The following is an 18,218-nucleotide window of genomic DNA, read 5'->3' as shown; positions in this document are numbered from 1 at the left end:
GATACCACGTTGAAGTACTCAGCATTTCATCATGCAAAAGAGAACAAAACTAAATATTAGCGCCACTCTCTATAAATAAATTACTGTGCTGACCGCTCAGTTTGGTCCAAATCAACCTTCGTCTTCCTCTAAGGGTGCTTCTCTCTCTGCCCGGAGGACGGACAGACGGATGGACAGGCAGATTGACGCTTCAGCACTCATTTGGTGTTGATCGATAGTTAAATTATAATCAAAACGTGTGGTTGCGTCACTTCCAGGTGTTTTTAGTGAGCTAACATTTGGCTGTTGAAGTGGTGGCTAAACGTCATACTTACAGTCTCATTTTCTAAGTTCAGACCCTGAGCTTACAGCTGAGCAGGGGAACTTTTCATAATTATCTTTTGTACTGAAAGCCTCCTCAAATGTTCTCTTTAAAAATGCTAATGAGACATAATGAGATTGTCAGGTTTAAAACTGTTGTTTCGTCCGGTTTTCTCTTTATTTCTTTTTATCACTTGACACATCATAGCCTACAATGCTGTCAAAAGCCATTTAAGATCAAATCTATTTTACGCTCATGTGTTTAGGAATAAAATATCACCCAGTAAGAATTATTTTGGAAAATCCCATAACCCTTTGAAGAAACGACCGTCGTCTGTATGTGAGAGCATCGCGGTGAATTCGCCTTTGCTCATCTCTGCTCTGGAGGCACAGAGTTTGCATGCAGATTAACTTATTAATAACCTTTAATGCTTTTAGACGTCGGCGTCGTTTGCGCGTGAAAACCGTCTGTCTGTCATAGTTAATGAATCTCAGTCCAGAACGTCTGCTTGTACGTGCAGTTTCTCAGCAGTTGATCACAGCTAACAGGTCGGTTGCAGGTGGTCAGTGGGTTAAATATCACAGGCCTGATGTGTCCCGCTGCTCTTACAGCTCAGTGAATACCCCTGCTGGACCGGAGGGGGAGGGACACGTCCCCCCGTGAGGACGGGAACAAACACCGTCCTGCTTTTGACAAACAGACGTCACCTTGTTGGTCTTTTCATGGGGCTCGTTGGATCGTAAGAAAAGTACAGAAAAATAAAGTCTCATCCTCTAAAGTGGTCATCATCATCTCCCTGCGGTGAAGCTCTACCTTTAACTGCACCATTTTTCTAATCTTAATTGTCAGATCAGCAGCATTAATTTCAAAGCGTCTGAATCTCCATGTGCTGTTGTGTGAAAATCCACCACCACCCACATTTTGTTTTTCCTGATCAGCACCGTGTTTACCTGAAGCGAACAGTTTGTGTGCTGTGGCTGTTTGGGAATCAGTGCCGCTCTGACTCAGTTTTAATCTTTTTCCACACAGCAAAAAGCCAAAGAGACCTCAGAGACAGAGGCAACAGAACAACCGACTAAAACCTCTGACTCTCGCCTACGACGGGGACACGGACATGTAGTCCCCCGGGGGACGCTTCGCCGAGCACTTCACCTGTCATCGAGACCCACTTCATCACAGCCAGCGCAGTGAGGGACATGGATGTTTGCAGCGTGAATGGACACGTCACAGCGCCGAGAAATCACAGAAAATCCTCTTAGCAGAGACACTGATGGGGTTTTAACCATTTCCACTAGAGCTCCATTCAGCCCCCTTTTGTTTTTTATTTTAAATTCTTTTCTTTTTCTAGAGCCTTTGTGACCTCCACCGTGTTGAGTCGAATGCCTTCTTTTGCCCCCCACCCCCACCGCCAACCCCCACGTCCACACTCCTGTAAGGAAAGGACTCATTTCAGTCACAAGGGGGGGAGTTGAAACGACAAGCTGGGTGCAGAGGACAGACACCAGCTCTCCTGCCGTCTCTGAACATGGCAGCACACGCTCCAACTCTTCCCCCACGCTTTTCTGCTTGTCCCAAAAAAATGCTGAGTAGCTGGAGGCTTAGGATGCTCTGACGGTTCGTACGTTGCCAAAAGTCACCGCAGGGAAGAGGAGGAGGGAGGGGAAAATCTCCATAAAAAGGTTTGGATTCCTTTTTCTCAATCCTCAACTGGGTTTTGACTCAAATCTCTTTTACAGTCTTGAACAAAAGGGAGGCATTTCTTCTCTCTCTCTTTTTTCCCTCTCCTTTCTTTTTTCTTTTGCTTGGTTTGGAGGCACACAGGCCTGTGTTTGTGGGATAAACTGATCTGCTCGATGCTGATGGAGGAGTAGCCTGCAATCAGTCGTTCGTGGAAACTACTGCCTGCCCGCCCGCCTGCCTGCCTCCACCCTTTTCTTTGTTTCAGGCTCTACATTGCACTATATTAGTGCAGCATGATATGCACATGTGACTTCTACCTTCTATTGCCATAAAACACTGCCTCTTCCACAGACACAACCACAGGAACAGCAAAGTCGAGGACTTTCAGAGGAGAACGACGGCAACAGGAAACAGATGTTCAGATGTGTCGCGTCCGTACAGGACAGGCGTGAATCTCCAGTAAATATATGTATAGATTTTATTTCTCACAACTGATTTTTTTTTTTTTTTTTTTGGGTTGTAGTAAAGTAACATTTTGTGGTTTGTAGATCTCGTCTGGTGTGATCACATTTTCAGCCCAGATGCAATTAAAGAGTTCACCACGATATCAGCAGGTGACTTTAACGCATCGCCCGCTTTAAAGGTCATTTGGACCACAAAGAAAAATCAGACATTTTGAAGTGATTAAAGACAAAGAAAGACCAAGAAATTTAAACTGTTTAAACTGTTCACGTCATGCAAACATCATTCCTGCCTTACTGATGACAACTAAGTACTAACAGTCCTGTAATACAGCTCTTAATACTTGAATGGGGCGTACATTATACACTATATGTAGACATGAAGAAGATAACATTTCCTTCTCTTTTGAGGTCACTTAGCAAGTACACGTCGACTTTTTAAACGTTCTCATGTAGTAATCCGTATCATATTTGCTCTGTTGTTTTTCACTCACGCTCCATGAGGTGAGATGTACTTAGAAAAGAAAAAAAACAGTCTGTACAAACAAAGATTATACAACATGTTAATAATACGACAAGACGCTTCTGCTGAGTTCAACGTAAAAGCAAACTGGTGTGGAGAATGTTTACCTTTTTGTTGTGGGATTTGTAAATAACAGCGATTTTTTTATTTTTTGGAGAAAAAAAAATATCAGAAGTATGTGTACATTTATTTTGTATCGCACAGAAAATGTTTAGTTTGAATATTGCAAAGTGGGTGTGTGATATTGCTGATTGTTGTTATCATGATGCAAGTTGTATGTTGTAAACAAAAAGAAAAAAGAAAGCAGAAAAAGACGAGACGGCGCGGCCGTTTTCCACAGGTTGTTCATGTATACGGGACGAATTACTGAAAATAAATAAGGACACGGTTGTAAACACACAAACAGAGTTACGGAGCCATTTTTGCACTTTCATTTAGTGGATAAAAAGGATAAAACCGCAGTTTTCTTCACTGTCAATAACTCCTTTGAAAAGACCAAATGCTGACACGCATTAGTCCGCCTCGCCGCTAAAGTCAGGCTGAAACTGAAACTGATATTTGAGAGGTTTTGTTTTTTAATCAGATATCAGCTGTTATTTTACTGCAGTCTTCAGCTTTGTTATTTCTTTTAACGGTTTTGACCAAAACACAATATTTTACAACATGGTTTTCAACACATGCGACACAAGCAGGAGTAAAGGGACTGTTTTCGTCAAATAGTCGTCAAGAAGCTCACAAACTTAAGTGAGGTTTTGTGAAGCTAACTTGTGTGTAGATTATGGGATGATTGAGGCTTTTAAATGGCCGATTTAATCCACTGAACTGACACCTCAGTATCAGTTCAGTAACGAAGGAAAAGGAAAAGTTTGTCGGCACGCCGACATGTCCGAGGTCCCAAGCTTCTCCTTTTCCTTCGTCCTGCACCTGCCCACATGGCTTTGAATGTGCCTGTTCTGCTCTGCCAGGTGAGTCTAATGGTAACAATCAGCACCTCTCAGCCATTACAAAACGTGTAAAGTCTTCTGAGGCTCCAGAGGAGCTTCATCATGACAGAACACGAGTCAAACGATGTCAGCGGAGTAATTCTGAGCTCAGACTCCACACTTTGACCAGAAAGTCGCAAACTGGGAACGTGGAGTCTTAAAGATGGGAAGGTGTTTTAGAAACACTTAATCCTTTAAATTTCTCTGCTTGTCTGTGCCTAAATGGGTTTGATGTTTCTTTACGTGCTACAAAGGAACATCATCACAAATGTAAACGCTCACTGCAGCTGAATCCGGTCACCGAACAGAACATTTACATGCTGCACTTCTGGCAGCCGCGTTTGATTTTGTCCTAAATTGTCAGATTGAACAGCTGTGGTCTTTTATATTCAATAATCAACAAATGTCAAAGTAGGAATAGACTGATTATCAAATATTACAAAAACTTTTGATGATCAGCATCAGTGTTGTTTTTTCTTTTTCTTTTTCTGTCAGATTGCTGAGTAGATAAATCCATCCATCCATCCATCCATCCATTTTCTATACTGCTATCCCAGCTGACTACAGGCGAGAGGCGGGGTTCACCCTGAACGGGTCGCCAGTCAATCGCAGGGCAGAGAGACACACACACACACACTCTCACACTCACACCTCGGGGCAATGTAGAGTAACCAATTAACCTAATGTGCATGTTTTTGGTATTGTGGGAGGAAGCCGGAGAACCCGGAGAAAACCCACGCAGGCACAGGGAGAACATGCAAACTCCACATAGAAGGGCCCAGACCGGGATTCGAACCTGGAACCCTCTTGCTATGAGGCGACAGTGCTGACCACTGCACCACCCTGTGCCACCCCAGTAGATAAATCAATTTAGAAATAACTGATCACAAGAGTAGAGTTACATTGAATCTGCAAAGTAACACAAAATTATTGGAATAAAAAGCACTCTGTTGGAGTAGAGGAAGTATAAAGTAGCAGGAAATGGAAATACTAAAGTACCTCAACATTGTACTTAAGTACAGTACTTGAGTAAATTGTGCTACATCACCCCCTACATCACTGTTTACTCTAAAATTTGACACCAATATTTACATTTTTACTGCAGCTGTTTATCACATCCAGATATCGTTTATCTTCTCCTTCATTAGTAATAATCAGCATCCGTATCAGCCCTGAAAAGCCATGTTGACGGATTGCTTTGTCAAAGTATTAAATTATTAAAGCGTGTCGGTGCACACGTGAACCTGATTATGACTGAATATCCTCTTTAAGGCGTTCGGCTCTGACTGAAAAGCTGCGACGGGTTCAGGACTCTCAGCCTGAGCTCAGCGCTGCAGTGGACTGAAGTGGCCACTAGAGGTCAGCAACACACGACGTTCAAAGAAAAGTTGCCTCTCAGAAGTGTGTGATGTGAGCCTCCTTCTCTGCTCCTCCACCCCTCCCTCTGAACCTCAGAGCGCGCTATATAAAACATCCCTCCACTCTGACACTCAGATGTGCCGTCGCCTCTCGTCTCGCCACAGCGCCTCCATCCTTGCATCAAGGATCAACCCCAGCGAGCTGGTTTTGTTCGCAGCAGACATCTGACCCTTCCTGAATGAGCCTGAGAAGATTCATCTGCGCTCTCTCGCTTCAGGACCGCCTTCCTCGCTCTTTATTTACCCTCAAGTTGGGCAGCTGATACCGGCTCAGTCAGACAAGGGGGGCTTTTATTTTTTCCCTCCTGAAGAAGATCAAGGACAGTTTGACATGAGGGGAGACGCTCCACAGAGAATCATGAAGACCACATGTCTGTGGGCCCCTTTGCTGCTGCTCTCAGTCATCTCTCTGGTGAGTTAAATGTCACTTTGATTTGACCTTTTTTAAAAAAAAAAAAATTAAAAAAAGTCATCATTTCACACCTCTGCAATTTCCGTGGTCAATGTTTGCACTGAGCACAGCAGCAGGATTATGAGGGAATTTTTGCAATTAGAAATTTTAAATAAGTCAGTGCAGGGACAAGAGGACCTCACAGCGTGAAAACAAACATTTTAGCCTGAATTCATTGTTGCAACATCTCGCCTGACGTGTGGCAGCCTGGAAAATGTTAAGAAAAAGGTGCTTTTGTTGATTTCTCCCCTTTCAGACTCATTTTACCTGTGATATAGTAGAGTTAAAGGCACATTTTTAAACTGTCTGTTTCTTCGAATTTAAATCCTGTAAACAAACACACACAGCAGATTTCCTAAGTGCTCCGTGCGTCGGCTCATTAACATCTCCCTGAAATGTCAGCGTGAACACAAGCTTCCCAAATCCAAATCTGCATCTTGACAGATCCACCCGCTCGCAGTCCCGCTGGATATTCCCCCCTCGGCGCCATCCATTCAATCCTTCCTTTGCATCTGCCCCTCCTTCCTCCCATTTAAGGATGCAGTTCAATAAGAATGTACTTGACAGTGCGGCGGGGAACAGTCTGAGCCCATTATGACAAACATACCAGAATGCTCCTAACTCAATGCCTTGACAGTTTGTGACAACCCAATTCCTTTAATCCTCGCAGAGACAGTAACCCCTCACCCGCTGATAAATCTGTCAACAAAGCAATCAAAGCAGAGCAGCAGCCACTCCTCTCTCCAACAAAAATTCCATAAACTTAATCCCCACAAACTTGACTGGCCTTAAAAAGCTCCTGTGGTGTTATCTGTGTTTAATTTGCATAGTGATGGAAAGAAGTCAATTACTATTAATTATTCTCTACAACTTAATACCCATTATCGAATTGAATTCACCGTCTTGAAAACCATAAACTCAATTTCACAGCTGACTAAGCGCACTAATCATTTCCCCCCCTCCCTTTTCTTTTTTTTCTTTACTTTACGAAGCCTTCCTGCTTTGAAGGAACACGAGGATTCTTCGATTTCAGAGGCAATAACATTAACTAACATGGATCCTCCTATTGCCACAACACAAAGACGAACATTAATCGTTAAATATGTGACTTGTGTGTTCAGCGGCATCGTGGTAGCGCGAGCTGATCTCACAGCATCACTTGACGGGAGTGTGTTTTTTTTTTCCAGACTGGGCTGCCAAATTGCTTCGCTATGCTTTAATGGGATGATCATAATTGTTTCGTACTCGGTGCATCCTAAGCTTTCGCCTGCAGCTCCTTCAACAGATTGACAGACCCATGGGAACCTCACAAACTTATTTTGGCCGCCTTTGAACCAAGTCGTGTGTGAAATAATATGATTATGCATTTTTCCTCTGGGTAAGTTGAAAAACTGGTGGCTCGGGTTTTTCTTCTCCCCCCTCCACCACCACCACCACCACCACCCCAACACCACCACCTCGTCCCCCTCCCCCTCCTCCTCCTCCTCCTCCTCCATCGTCTTCAAACTGCCCCACTCCAGTATCCCGCAGTCTGTCCGCGTACAGTATTTATCCTCCTCAGAAGTCATGGTAATAATTGTGCCCTGGCCTCTCAAAGCGCTGCTGCAGCGATAGGACTCGGCCTCATCCACAGCTGCCTGTGATGTCTCGACACACTTTGTGATTTGTCATCATCTCTGACCCCCCTCAGGTAACACTTTGATATCACTGGGAGAATACAGAACCAAGCGCTTAGTGGGCGTCAAATGCCCTTAGTTGATCCATCAGCTCAACTACGCGGGGACCTCACGAGGCGAGACAAGTTAAATTCACAGTAAATGACTATGACGACAATCATACCCCAAGTGCCCAGCTGGAAAATACAGCATCAGCTCCCCGAAGACTCTCGAACGAACTTCCTGTCTGGAGAAACTGGCTCTAATTTGAAGCATCTCAGTTTTTCTCCTTCTGGTTGAGAGTTTTACGGCAGACGCACTCGTGATGCACACAATCTCAAAGTCACAAGTTAGATCAAAATAAGCTTTCACTGGGAGTGGCCGACTTTAGGTGTCGTACCTGAAAGGTCACAGGTCTGATCCCACAGCAGCCACCTGTCCTTGAGCCAAACTGAACCCTAACAGCTCCTCACACTTTGAGCCTCTGTGGATAAGAGCATCAGTTTAATACCTCAAATTTTAAAAAGTAAATAACCCCCCCACACACACACACACACACACAAAAAGCTTCTGCAATGTGCCGTTAATGCACACACACACACACAAAAAAAGAAAAACAGTAAAGGCCAACAACTCTATTAATTCCTGGATGTTGCAACTGAACGCACTCCATCCGATCAAGATTGCAAAAGTGGCAGCTGAAATCTGCTATCAAGCCGGTCCCTCTCCATCCTAACTCTGTTAAACTAGAACTGTCGCACTCGCAAATCCTCCCCCCACAGCAGCCGCAGCATTCAGGCAAATGAAAACTGACACACACTTTCATTCTTCCACGCAAGGTTTTGTGTACAGCCCACCGCCGAGTCATCCGGCTCCTCCGGTGCTTCTATTAAAGGTGGAATTTGTTGGTGGTCCAGCCCATAGAATATCCTCCGAGCTCCCGAGGGAAGCCGAGGTTGTTTATCTTCCTGTTTCAAAGAGCGGACGCCTGCGCCTTATCACAGCCTCGCCAAGAGTAGATAGCATTTAGGTTTGTCCAACAGCTTGCCTGTGTGCTGCATCTGGCAATCTGAGAGTCGTTTCCTAAAGGACTTCTGCATACCTTTGCTGTTTGTGTTATCTTGTAGAGGGATTCAGCTTCGTGCACCAAAACCCGGGAATAATATTAACAGACAGCTAAATGGCTTTCGGGGGTGGGAGACAAACTGCAGGTTGAAAAGTTGGCAAAACTCTGCACCATGAAATGAAAGCTTCTAAATATGATTGGGAGATATGTTTGAATGAAAACGCTGTATTCAACTTTTATCACAAATTCAGCTCCTTATTCTTTTCTATTTGCTCAGGGCTTTGACTTTCTGTAAGTTGGTGTGTTTTCTTTCAGGGTCAGTCTGCTGATTTTTTACCAGCATTACAAGCTCTATGAGTGGAGTCTGAAAGACATTTACAAAGCAAGCAGAGTCTAAAGACGCTTTTGTTTGAATTTTTCTTGACTGATACTAAGGATGAAAATAATCTGGAGCTTCTGTTGCTTCGATTTTTACCTCTCCTGAGTCTCCTGTGTGTAACCGCATGGAAGTGCAATGCAAACACACCTAAACGTGCAGCAAGTTCGTCGTTAAGCATCCTTAGTTACTATTTTAATAGTCAGAAAGGCGTCTGTTGTTCTACATCAGGACTGTGTGGGTCCGGTTTGATCAGATTTGATCAGCGGTGGACTGTGAGGACTGACTGGACGACATTCAGTCTTGGTTTAAATATTGCTAAATTCTGATTGGTCTAAAAAAATATGAGGCGATTGAGCCCCGCCCACTTTAATCCAGTGAGAAGAGCTCGAACGAAACAAAAAAATGCAAAAAAAAAAAAAAAAAAAAAAGCTGTTGTGATGTCACAGTATGAGGCTGAAAAGTATGACTTCGCAGCCTTTAAACTGAAGCCAAACAGTTCAGCTCGTTCTTTAACTACTGCAGAAATTGTGTAAAAATTGTCATTTTGGCTAACAATTTTCAAATGCTGCACAATTTTACGTTTTTAGATGCCATACGTTTCCAATAAAACACACGCTTGAGACTGGCTCAAGAAAGTCTGAAATGATAAAAGACGTTTAGAATATTTTTCTTGTCGTCAACAAATAGCACGCAAAGACGAAAACCTGCAACATGTTCGTACACCTCACAACCTTTAAAAAAACGGCCTCGTGCTGACGTCGTAATAATGTACCTGATTCACATTCTGTCCCTTTTGGCCTGCAGCTTTGTTCTTCTTTTCCTCTTTAAACCCTTTTGTGGAAGCACTGATCAAAGTTTTTAGCTTTTCTGTGTCTTCATTGTGAATATTTCCATACGCTGACGTCTGCGTTCAACATCGGCTGATGAGTTCACTCCACTTAATGATGCCGATCACGACCACCAGACTGATGGGTTTGTTTATTTCCATATTTGGGTCGCAACCAACTCCCACCAACAATCTGCTTTTCGTTATCGATTCGTCTGCAGTTTATCTTCTCCATGAAGCTGCTTGGTCTATAGATGTCAGAAAATGGTGAAAAACGGTCATTAAAGTTTCCTGAGGCTGACCAACAGTTCAAAACCTGAAGATATTTAAGTTACTAACACAAAGACCCAACAAAAGCAGCCTCACAACAAGAAGTCTGTGGAGTTGCAGATTAATTTTTGACTAATTACTGAATCAGAAAATTGTCGCCATTATTTATGATGCTTAGCAAAGATCTCAGCCAGACTAAAACGTTGCTCTGCCAAGTTAAATTTAATAATTTAATTTTACAAAGGTTTTCATGATTTGCATTAAATGAACTAAAACATGCACTCGGGTCGTCCTCTGAGGCAGGAGTTCCCAGTCTGGGGGCGTTGGTGCCCCAGCAGGGGGTCACGAGGTGCATCTGAAGGGTCGCAAGGTGATTTATGAGATTGGATTTTGGCCTTTCGGATTTTTTTTTTTCCTAATCTTTGTTTTTTTTCTTGTGAAATACTGTTTTATCTTTTCTGGTCGCTGACAAATACTGAATGAGAAAATCTCTCCTTCACAAACATACGCAACATGTGAGCAGCAGAATCAACAGAAACGGAACAGAAACAACTACCGAATTAAAATATAAATGTAATAAAACACATCTCAATTTAACGAGCCAATTAAATGTTGTTTTGTTGTGGACAATATACAGTTTGTCCTTTATATGATATTTAATAACAACCCAATATTGACAAACTAATATCTGTTAAACCCAAAGTTATCAAAGTGTGACTGCTGACCTTTAAGCTGCCATGTTTGTTTTTCTCCTGTCCTTTATCCTGCAGCACCTTCCCTCTTTTCTCTCTGCAGTATCTCTCTCAGGCACATTCATGGATCTCTCTCTCTCTCTCACACACACACACACACACACACACACACACACACACACAGACTCTTTGTGCCTTGCTTGCATGTTTTTGAAGCTGGCGAGAGGTAAATCTTGGCCCTCCGAGTGTTGGTGCACTCAGTCGGGGTGTTCCGGATATAAACGTTGCTTTAGTCAGGACTGCCTCTGATCTGCCTAATCTCCCTGGGCTGGATTACAGGTTGGGCTCTAATCCGTGAAGTGGGGTCTCTGTGAATGTGCCTGTGAGTGCTCTAATCCAGGAGACTGTCAGGTACTTTAGATGAAAGCTAATTGCATGTCACATTTGGGGACCGTACATAACGCCGGCGACAACAGAGCGACTCTCCACAACAAGGCCTGATGGTGACTGAGCGCGCACTGCAGACGTGCTGTGTAATTTTGATAATCTGGGAAGAAAATAGTGAGAACAGATTGCAGCAACACCTCCTCGTAGGAAGTTATTCATAACATGACACTGCAGAAAATTGTAGTGCTTTTCAAAACACACTGCGGTTTGAAATCTAAACTCCTGCCTGAGAAAATGGTAAATGTTGAACCATCTCGAGTTCTTAACCTGCTTGGATCTGCGTTGCTTAGGAAATATTCTTTTCATTTCCACCTTAAAATGTACTCAGACCAACACGCAGTGTCACTAATTATCCTGACAGTCACTTAAACCGGCTCAGAGCCGTTCCCTAATATCCCCTGATCTGGTTTTCGGGACTCCATTGAGACCGAAACCACAGTCACAGAGAAGCATCTGTAATTACTGCACCACGAAAATGAGATTTAATTTGATCATTAGACTCTGAGGTCTCTCCACAGCTCAGAATAGAAATAAAAATAGATGTGGTTTATAGTTTTGGGTCAAAGGTCATTCAGAGACAATTGATTTACTTTCTGTGAATGTGTAAAACTGAATTCATGTTTAAACTCGCAAGGGCTCAAATCCATTTGATCAAACCCGGAACATGTGTTTTTAAGTTCACAAGCTTTTCCTCAACATAATTTTAAAAATCTGAGCTTGGGTTTATATTTTAAATTAGCTGTTGTATAATCCTATCCTAAACCCCTGAACACCATTAAACCCGAGAATAAAGACTGAACTGTAATGTGAATGTTATCGGCTTTACAGCTGCCCGGCTGACAGTCTGTAAGATACGGTTTCACTGCTACTGTTAACATCCTATGGAGCTTTATGTTGGACTATAATGGTGCCAATAAATTCTGAACAGGAAGCCTCCCTCATCCTCACTTTATCTCCTCACAATACATCAGCAGTGAGGCAACATGACAGACTTTTGTTTCCAGCAATGAAAGACAAAAGGAGGTGTTCATTAATACAGTTTAACTGCCCCAATGCACAAGGAAACCGCTGAAATCCATTTTTCACTGCAAACACTCTGCTCTCAAGGTCCTGGAGCTTCTTTCTCTTTTGTAAAACCAACCGGCTGCAAAAATCTTTGGTGATCTCCAAATGTTTTCAAGGTTTGAAAGGCTTTCATTTGACTTCGCGCTTGGTGGTACATTTGAAAAACACTCAGGCTACGTTCCTCTATTCAAAGAGGGAGAAAGAGACACAGCTTCCAAAGTCTTCACAGTGCCAGCAACAGTTCATCCACATCGGGTCATTCATCATCGAGGCCTCTTCAAAACAACCGGAGGCCATCTTTTCAGACTCCTCCACTCTGAAGTTCATAAAACGAACGTGTGCTTCAGAGAGAGATCACAACTCCCGCATCAGTTTGCCCAGCGAGAGCTCGACACACACTCCGGCTGCCAGTACTACAATGTCATTCAGTGAACTTTCTGAATGAGAGAAGACCTTATTTTCAGAGTATTGATCGCAGGGTGAAGGTACAAAATGTAAACGCTTCGACCAGATAGATCTGCTGTCACGTTGCTCGGCCGGGGTTTGAACGTCACTGTCACGGGCCTCTGTGGGGCGCACGGGGAATCTTCGCCCTCTCATCTGTGTGATTGTTAGAGGAGGGACACAGAATGAATCATCAATCATCCATTCAGGCCACATTCGGCGGGTAATAGTCTGCTGTTGGATCACGTCTGCAGCCGAGAAGCGCTTCATTCATCTCGACGTATGGCAGGAATATCCTTAATCTTGATTAGGACGCGGCGCACAAGGCGTTTCACACACACTGTGGGACTCGGATACAGTGTTAACACCATTTGTTACGGGTGCTGACATGCTTGTGGGTGGACATATCACCCGTGTTTATTGGTGTATTCTCACTGCTGCAGAGGAGGTTGGTTTTGTTCCTGTTTGTGTGTTAGTTAGCATGAGAACATGCAAGCAGATTTCAGCTAAAAGGCATGTGTCTGCCCAGCACTAACCTCAGCACTAACACCAACATCTGGATTACGCTCGGGGTAAACACACACGTGTCCACTTTCTAGCTTGCTAAATACAGGCCACGTCGATTCCTGCATTGGAACTAAAGGTTGGACGTAATTTAGAAGTTGTGAAATTAGTTCACAAAGGCGGCACAATCCTCTAATTTTGTGGAGGATTAACTCATTTTGCAGGGAGGTTCTAAATTGGTTTTTATTGCACGACGTGTTTTCGATATACACCTCATACTTTCCAACGTTCAGAATTCTCTGGATGTTTCTTCATTGTTACTTTAACAAATTTCACCCGATCTTTAACAGGTCAGCAACATACAATTCTTTGATAACCGTGAAAAAAATGTTCGTATATCGTTTTTCTTTGATTCAGTCCCAAATTCTTGGAGTTTATTTGACATAAACTCTCTAAAAGGTGATGCGATTGCAACACACACAAATCAACATTAATCCTGCAAAGTTTGATGACATTTTACCTCTGAGGCTTCCGCAACATGTTAGATTTAAATCAACAGCAACAACAACAACAACATAAACACATTTCACCGTCATACAAAGCTCTAATATTCCCAGACAGAATGTGCATATGGCACATGTGTGTCACATGTATTTGGTGAAGGTCCAGAAAGAAATTTTTAGAAATTTTAAAGCAATGATGATTTTTTGTTTGTTTGTTATTCCAGGTTAGCAGTGCTGATTCACCAACTTCAGGAAATTCAGACTTGAGACAAACCTCAAAACCCAAAGTGAAGACCTACTGGACTGAAAGCAGCAAGGCCTTTTCCATCAGCCGTCTGCTGTCCCAGAGCCTTTATGACAAAGAGAACTTCACCTCTCTGGATCTGAACTACGACGAAGCAGACGTGTACTCTAAACGGGAGCAGTGGAACTGGCTTTACAACACTTCAAACCACCGTGATCCTCGATCCAGGACAAAAAGGAGGCCCATCGTGAAGACTGGCAAGTTCAAGAAGATGTTCGGTTGGGGCGACTTCCATTCCAACATCAAGACGGTGAAGCTCAACCTTCTAATTACTGGTAAAATCGTGGATCATGGCAACGGCACCTTCAGCGTCTACTTCCGCCACAACTCCACCGGTCAGGGCAACGTGTCCGTGGGACTCGTTCCACCGACGAAAGCTGTAGAGTTCCAGGTCCACCAGCAGCACCAGCAGTACCACCACCATCACCAGCAGCAGCAGCACCAGCAGCAGACGGCTCTGGAGACCAAGGAGACCAAGCTGTTCAACTGCAGGGTGGAGTACGAGAAGGTAGAGAAGGGCACCAGGAACTCGCTGTGTGCCCACGACCCCTCGCAGAGCTGCCCGCAGGAGCAGACGCAGAGCCACGTGTCCTGGCTGTGCTCCAAGCCCTTTAAAGTCATCTGCATCTTCATCACCTTCTACAGCACCGACTACAAGCTAGTGCAGAAGGTTTGTCCAGATTACAACTACCACAGTGACACCCCCTACCTCCCCACCGGGTGATCACATGACCAGACGAGGGGGTGGAAGAAAAGGAAAAAAAAAAGACGCAGAGACAAGCTTGGGGTCCTGAGTGGTGTCAGATTATTTGAATGAAAACGGAGTCAAGACACTTCAAACTTGAAATGCTGACAGGCATTAATACAGCTAACGTATCCTTGTTGCAAGTCTGGTTCTGCTCCAATGAACAGACCTACCCCGAGGTCATTATGAGAGCATTTAGGGGAGCATTTATAGGCTTGCGGTACTCATATTATATGCATAGCTGCTTATACATTGAAAGGAAATTCTCAAGCCAACCGTAAAAATATGCTGATTGTATTTATGTAAATACTGTGGATTCCACACAAAGACCAGAAAACAAATTTATTAATGTTTTCTCCTGCTAATTTAGTTGTTTACGTTGATAGTGTGTTTCCGTCTCAATCATGCTTTCTGTCTTTTCCAATCAGTCTCTGGTAATCATCGCAAACACGTAAATGTCAATGCAAATATGAAGAATCTGTCAGTGTGCGTTAGAGGGCTTAATGGAAAAAGCAAACATATTTTGAGTGGTGTTGTTTTCTGCAGTGTGATTGTTCGAGTGAATATACCTCTCTGATATTGTTGTTGGAACCTCGTCCATGTCCATGCATGAACCGAAATGTGGTAAACAACTGAATAATGTCCATCTATATTTTCGTGTTATTGCAGCTGTCAGAAATAATCTTCATCAAATGACGGGAGAAAAAGAACCAAAAAAACAAAAAACAAAAAAAAGTATTTCTATTTAAATTCTGTGTTGTGTGTTAGCAGTTTTTAAGGCCACAAATAGCGCAGAGTGAGCGATACAAACGGAGGGCTCCCATCAGATCACACGTAAGCAAGTCAATGTTGCAATAAATAAATAAAAGTCACATAAGACACACGAGATGACAGAGATGCAGGGGATCATTTTCTGCACTGCTACTTAAAAAACAAATCAAACATAACTGTGCTCTCATTCTGCTGTGCTCTCAGTCCTGCTTTTCCACTTTAGACGTCTTACTTTTATGACTTACAACGAGCCTGTAGTGAGCTGAGCCAGTGCCCCCCCGCGGCATCCAAAAATAACCGTCAGTGCACACTGGAGCAGGCATTTGTATAGAAAAGTGCTAATAATAATAACGAGAAAAGGTCCCAAGGTCAAAGGGGTTTGAAGAAGCAGCAGCAGACGAAGATGAAGACATGGAAGTGATACAGTTCAGCTCATTTAACAAAGGCTGAAACAGAACAAACACTTCGAAGATGTGAGATGTAGTAAAATGTGGTTTCTTGCTCCAGAGGAGACAGGACATACATTAAACAGCAGGTGCTAATCACACATTCCACACTATCCGACGTTCACACCTCTGCTTATCAAAGAAAAAAAAATTCGAGATGAGACTAACTCTGGCTGTTAATGATATTGGATGTTCCAATTGGCTATTAAACCTTCATTACATAAATTGGGAGCCAGTGGCTCCATGTGAAGCATTTAGAGGAAATGAACACGGTGTAAGTGGGAGCTCTGCAGAGTCAACACCATAGAAGCAAAGAATTAAAGTGCCGACAGAGAAAACCTGTAGAAAAAAAGGGGGAGGAAAAAAAGCACAAATGTGCACCTTGGGGCGCAATCACTGCTGTCTATTTAAATTCAGTGCTCTTTCACAGTGTACGCCGTGGTTATATACGCAACACAGTAACTGCTAATGGCAGCCTGGACGACATCCAATGTGCCAACGTGGGGAGTGTTTTCTGACAAGGCAGGCCACAGAATAAGGGCTCTGCCTGTGGGATGAGTGAGCATAAAGAGGAATTTATGATGTGGAGGAACAAGGCTGGCAGAAATCACTGGAAGCACCTGACTCGTAAATTGAGAGCGTGTTTCTGTCACAGAGAAGAAGGAATGACTAATGTCCCAGATTGCGGTTTGGGCCAGTTCTTTCATCTCAATAAAGTGACTTTGATATCTCTCCACCCCTACCCAAATGTGCCAGGGACAGTTTGTTCAGCTTCAAAGAATTAAAGCAGCTCTTTGCCGAGACAATGCGGCCTCATTATGCACATAATCTTACAAGTGTAAACAGTCTGGCACCGAAGGGTTTGGCGTGAGAGCCACCGAGAGACGGACCTCTTCCCGCACTGACGCTGTCCGAGGGTAAATGTGACGCATCGTGCCGCTTGCTTTTTAACAACGATCGTATGTGTTACTGATGGATTTATAAAAATGTGACTTAAAGCTGCACTTGTCAAACGTTTAACAATAAGCTACAGCGACGAACCCGCAGGTTTGCCCTCAGCTCCACGGGCCGTTTTAACATCTTTCAGCTCGTTGTTTTGTTTTGTTCTTTAAGCCATCAGCTTCGCTGGTTTGATTCACCGTCATCAATTCCAGCAGATTTTTAACCGGTGGGGGGGGTCTGCCCAGCACCCAACAGTTAGCGTCTGGCCGGTGATCACAGTGGTGCACTTTAGCAACTAAAAGGAAGAAAGCGTGAATATTCACCTTTCATTCTCAGCTCCAACTGACCGCGTCTGCTGTAACTTTAGAGGTGATCAGTTCTCAGTACTGTGAACTGATCCATGAATGCAGGTTTAAGAGTTTGACAAAAGGTGAAAACTTTGCATTTTGTGTGTTTCAGATCTAACAGAAATTGCAAATAGATTTCTGACTTAATATCTTTAGAACCTGGAAACATGAATAACTTTAAGATTAAGTTGTTGAGTGTGGCATTAGTCCCTTTATTAAAACATTTGTCAATCATTTTGGGAATGACGGCAAGCTCCAATTTTATGTTTTGGCTTCTAGCACTGGGACTAATCTTTTGTTAACTTTCAGATCACTGACTGTGCCCTCAATGCAACTCAATTAAAATTAAAACACAGGAAATATAGCTTTTCAGATATTAATTTCAAACTGATATCAAAGATCTAATAACCAAAATTCAGCTGCAAATCTCTTTCTTTGAGACTAATTTGCAAGTGAGTGAGAGAGGTTGGCTTCATTTAACTCCTGTTTAAAGCCAACCATTCGGAGGTTATGTTCATTTCAAAGGGCCATTTCGCCTGGCAACAAGAAAAACCCGTCGCCTCCTCAGAGAAACTGACCGTTAAACGAGCTCAGTGCGAATGAATGAAACCGACGGCATTACAACCCGGCAGTGTTTGGACGTCTGAGTTATCTTTGGGCCCAGATCTCCTCCCTCGGTTCAGTTGTCCTGGGCCGGAGCCATCCATGCCTGCCGTCTATCCCCTAGCTCGCCCACAATCCCTGATTAATGTGGTCTGGGCGGGAGCTGTCAGAAATGGCAGAGAGAATCATGGGATTTCTCCTTCAGAGTCCCAGTGACACCCAGCAGCTGCAGGAGTAAACAGATGACTAACCACTGGCCTTTTGGCAGCCTGTGGAGATTCACACGGAGGGAGGGCTGCGAACGCTGCTTTGACATTTAGGTGGATTAGAAAGTTCTTGGGTTCTGCTCTCGTGGTGTCAGAGGTGTTTGGCATAGTAATTATTTGCATCTT

General features: G+C 43.5%; 2 protein-coding genes across 6 annotated transcripts in view; both read left to right on the top strand.

Annotated features, from left to right (window-relative positions):
* The window catches only part of LOC124064510 (thrombospondin type-1 domain-containing protein 7A), a 126,724-nt gene extending 123,356 nt beyond the window's left edge, over window positions 1-3,368 (top strand). For all 5 annotated transcript variants that reach the window (XR_006844270.1, XR_006844269.1, XM_046399053.1 and 2 more), the window contains one exon: window positions 1,331-3,368. Coding sequence is in view for 3 of the 5 variants with exons in the window: in XM_046399053.1 (XP_046255009.1) it covers window positions 1,331-1,421 (91 nt within the window). In the remaining 2 variants the exon portion in view is untranslated. The remainder of the gene's footprint in view (window positions 1-1,330) is intronic.
* Window positions 3,369-5,383: 2,015 nt separating this feature from the next.
* LOC124065173 (neurexophilin-1) lies at window positions 5,384-17,088 on the top strand. The gene is made up of 2 exons (XM_046400340.1): window positions 5,384-5,778; window positions 13,893-17,088. Exons 1-2 carry the CDS (start codon window positions 5,698-5,700, stop codon window positions 14,694-14,696), a joined length of 885 nt encoding a protein of 294 aa, XP_046256296.1. The 5' UTR covers window positions 5,384-5,697; the 3' UTR covers window positions 14,697-17,088.
* The last annotated feature ends 1,130 nt before the right edge of the window (window positions 17,089-18,218 follow it).

The sequence above is a fragment of the Scatophagus argus genome, chromosome 9 (assembly GCF_020382885.2).
Source record: "Scatophagus argus isolate fScaArg1 chromosome 9, fScaArg1.pri, whole genome shotgun sequence".
Classification (NCBI taxonomy): Eukaryota; Metazoa; Chordata; class Actinopteri; family Scatophagidae; genus Scatophagus; species Scatophagus argus.
The sequence above is the reverse complement of the archived record's forward strand: the minus strand, read 5'-3'. Positions and strand labels throughout refer to the sequence as shown.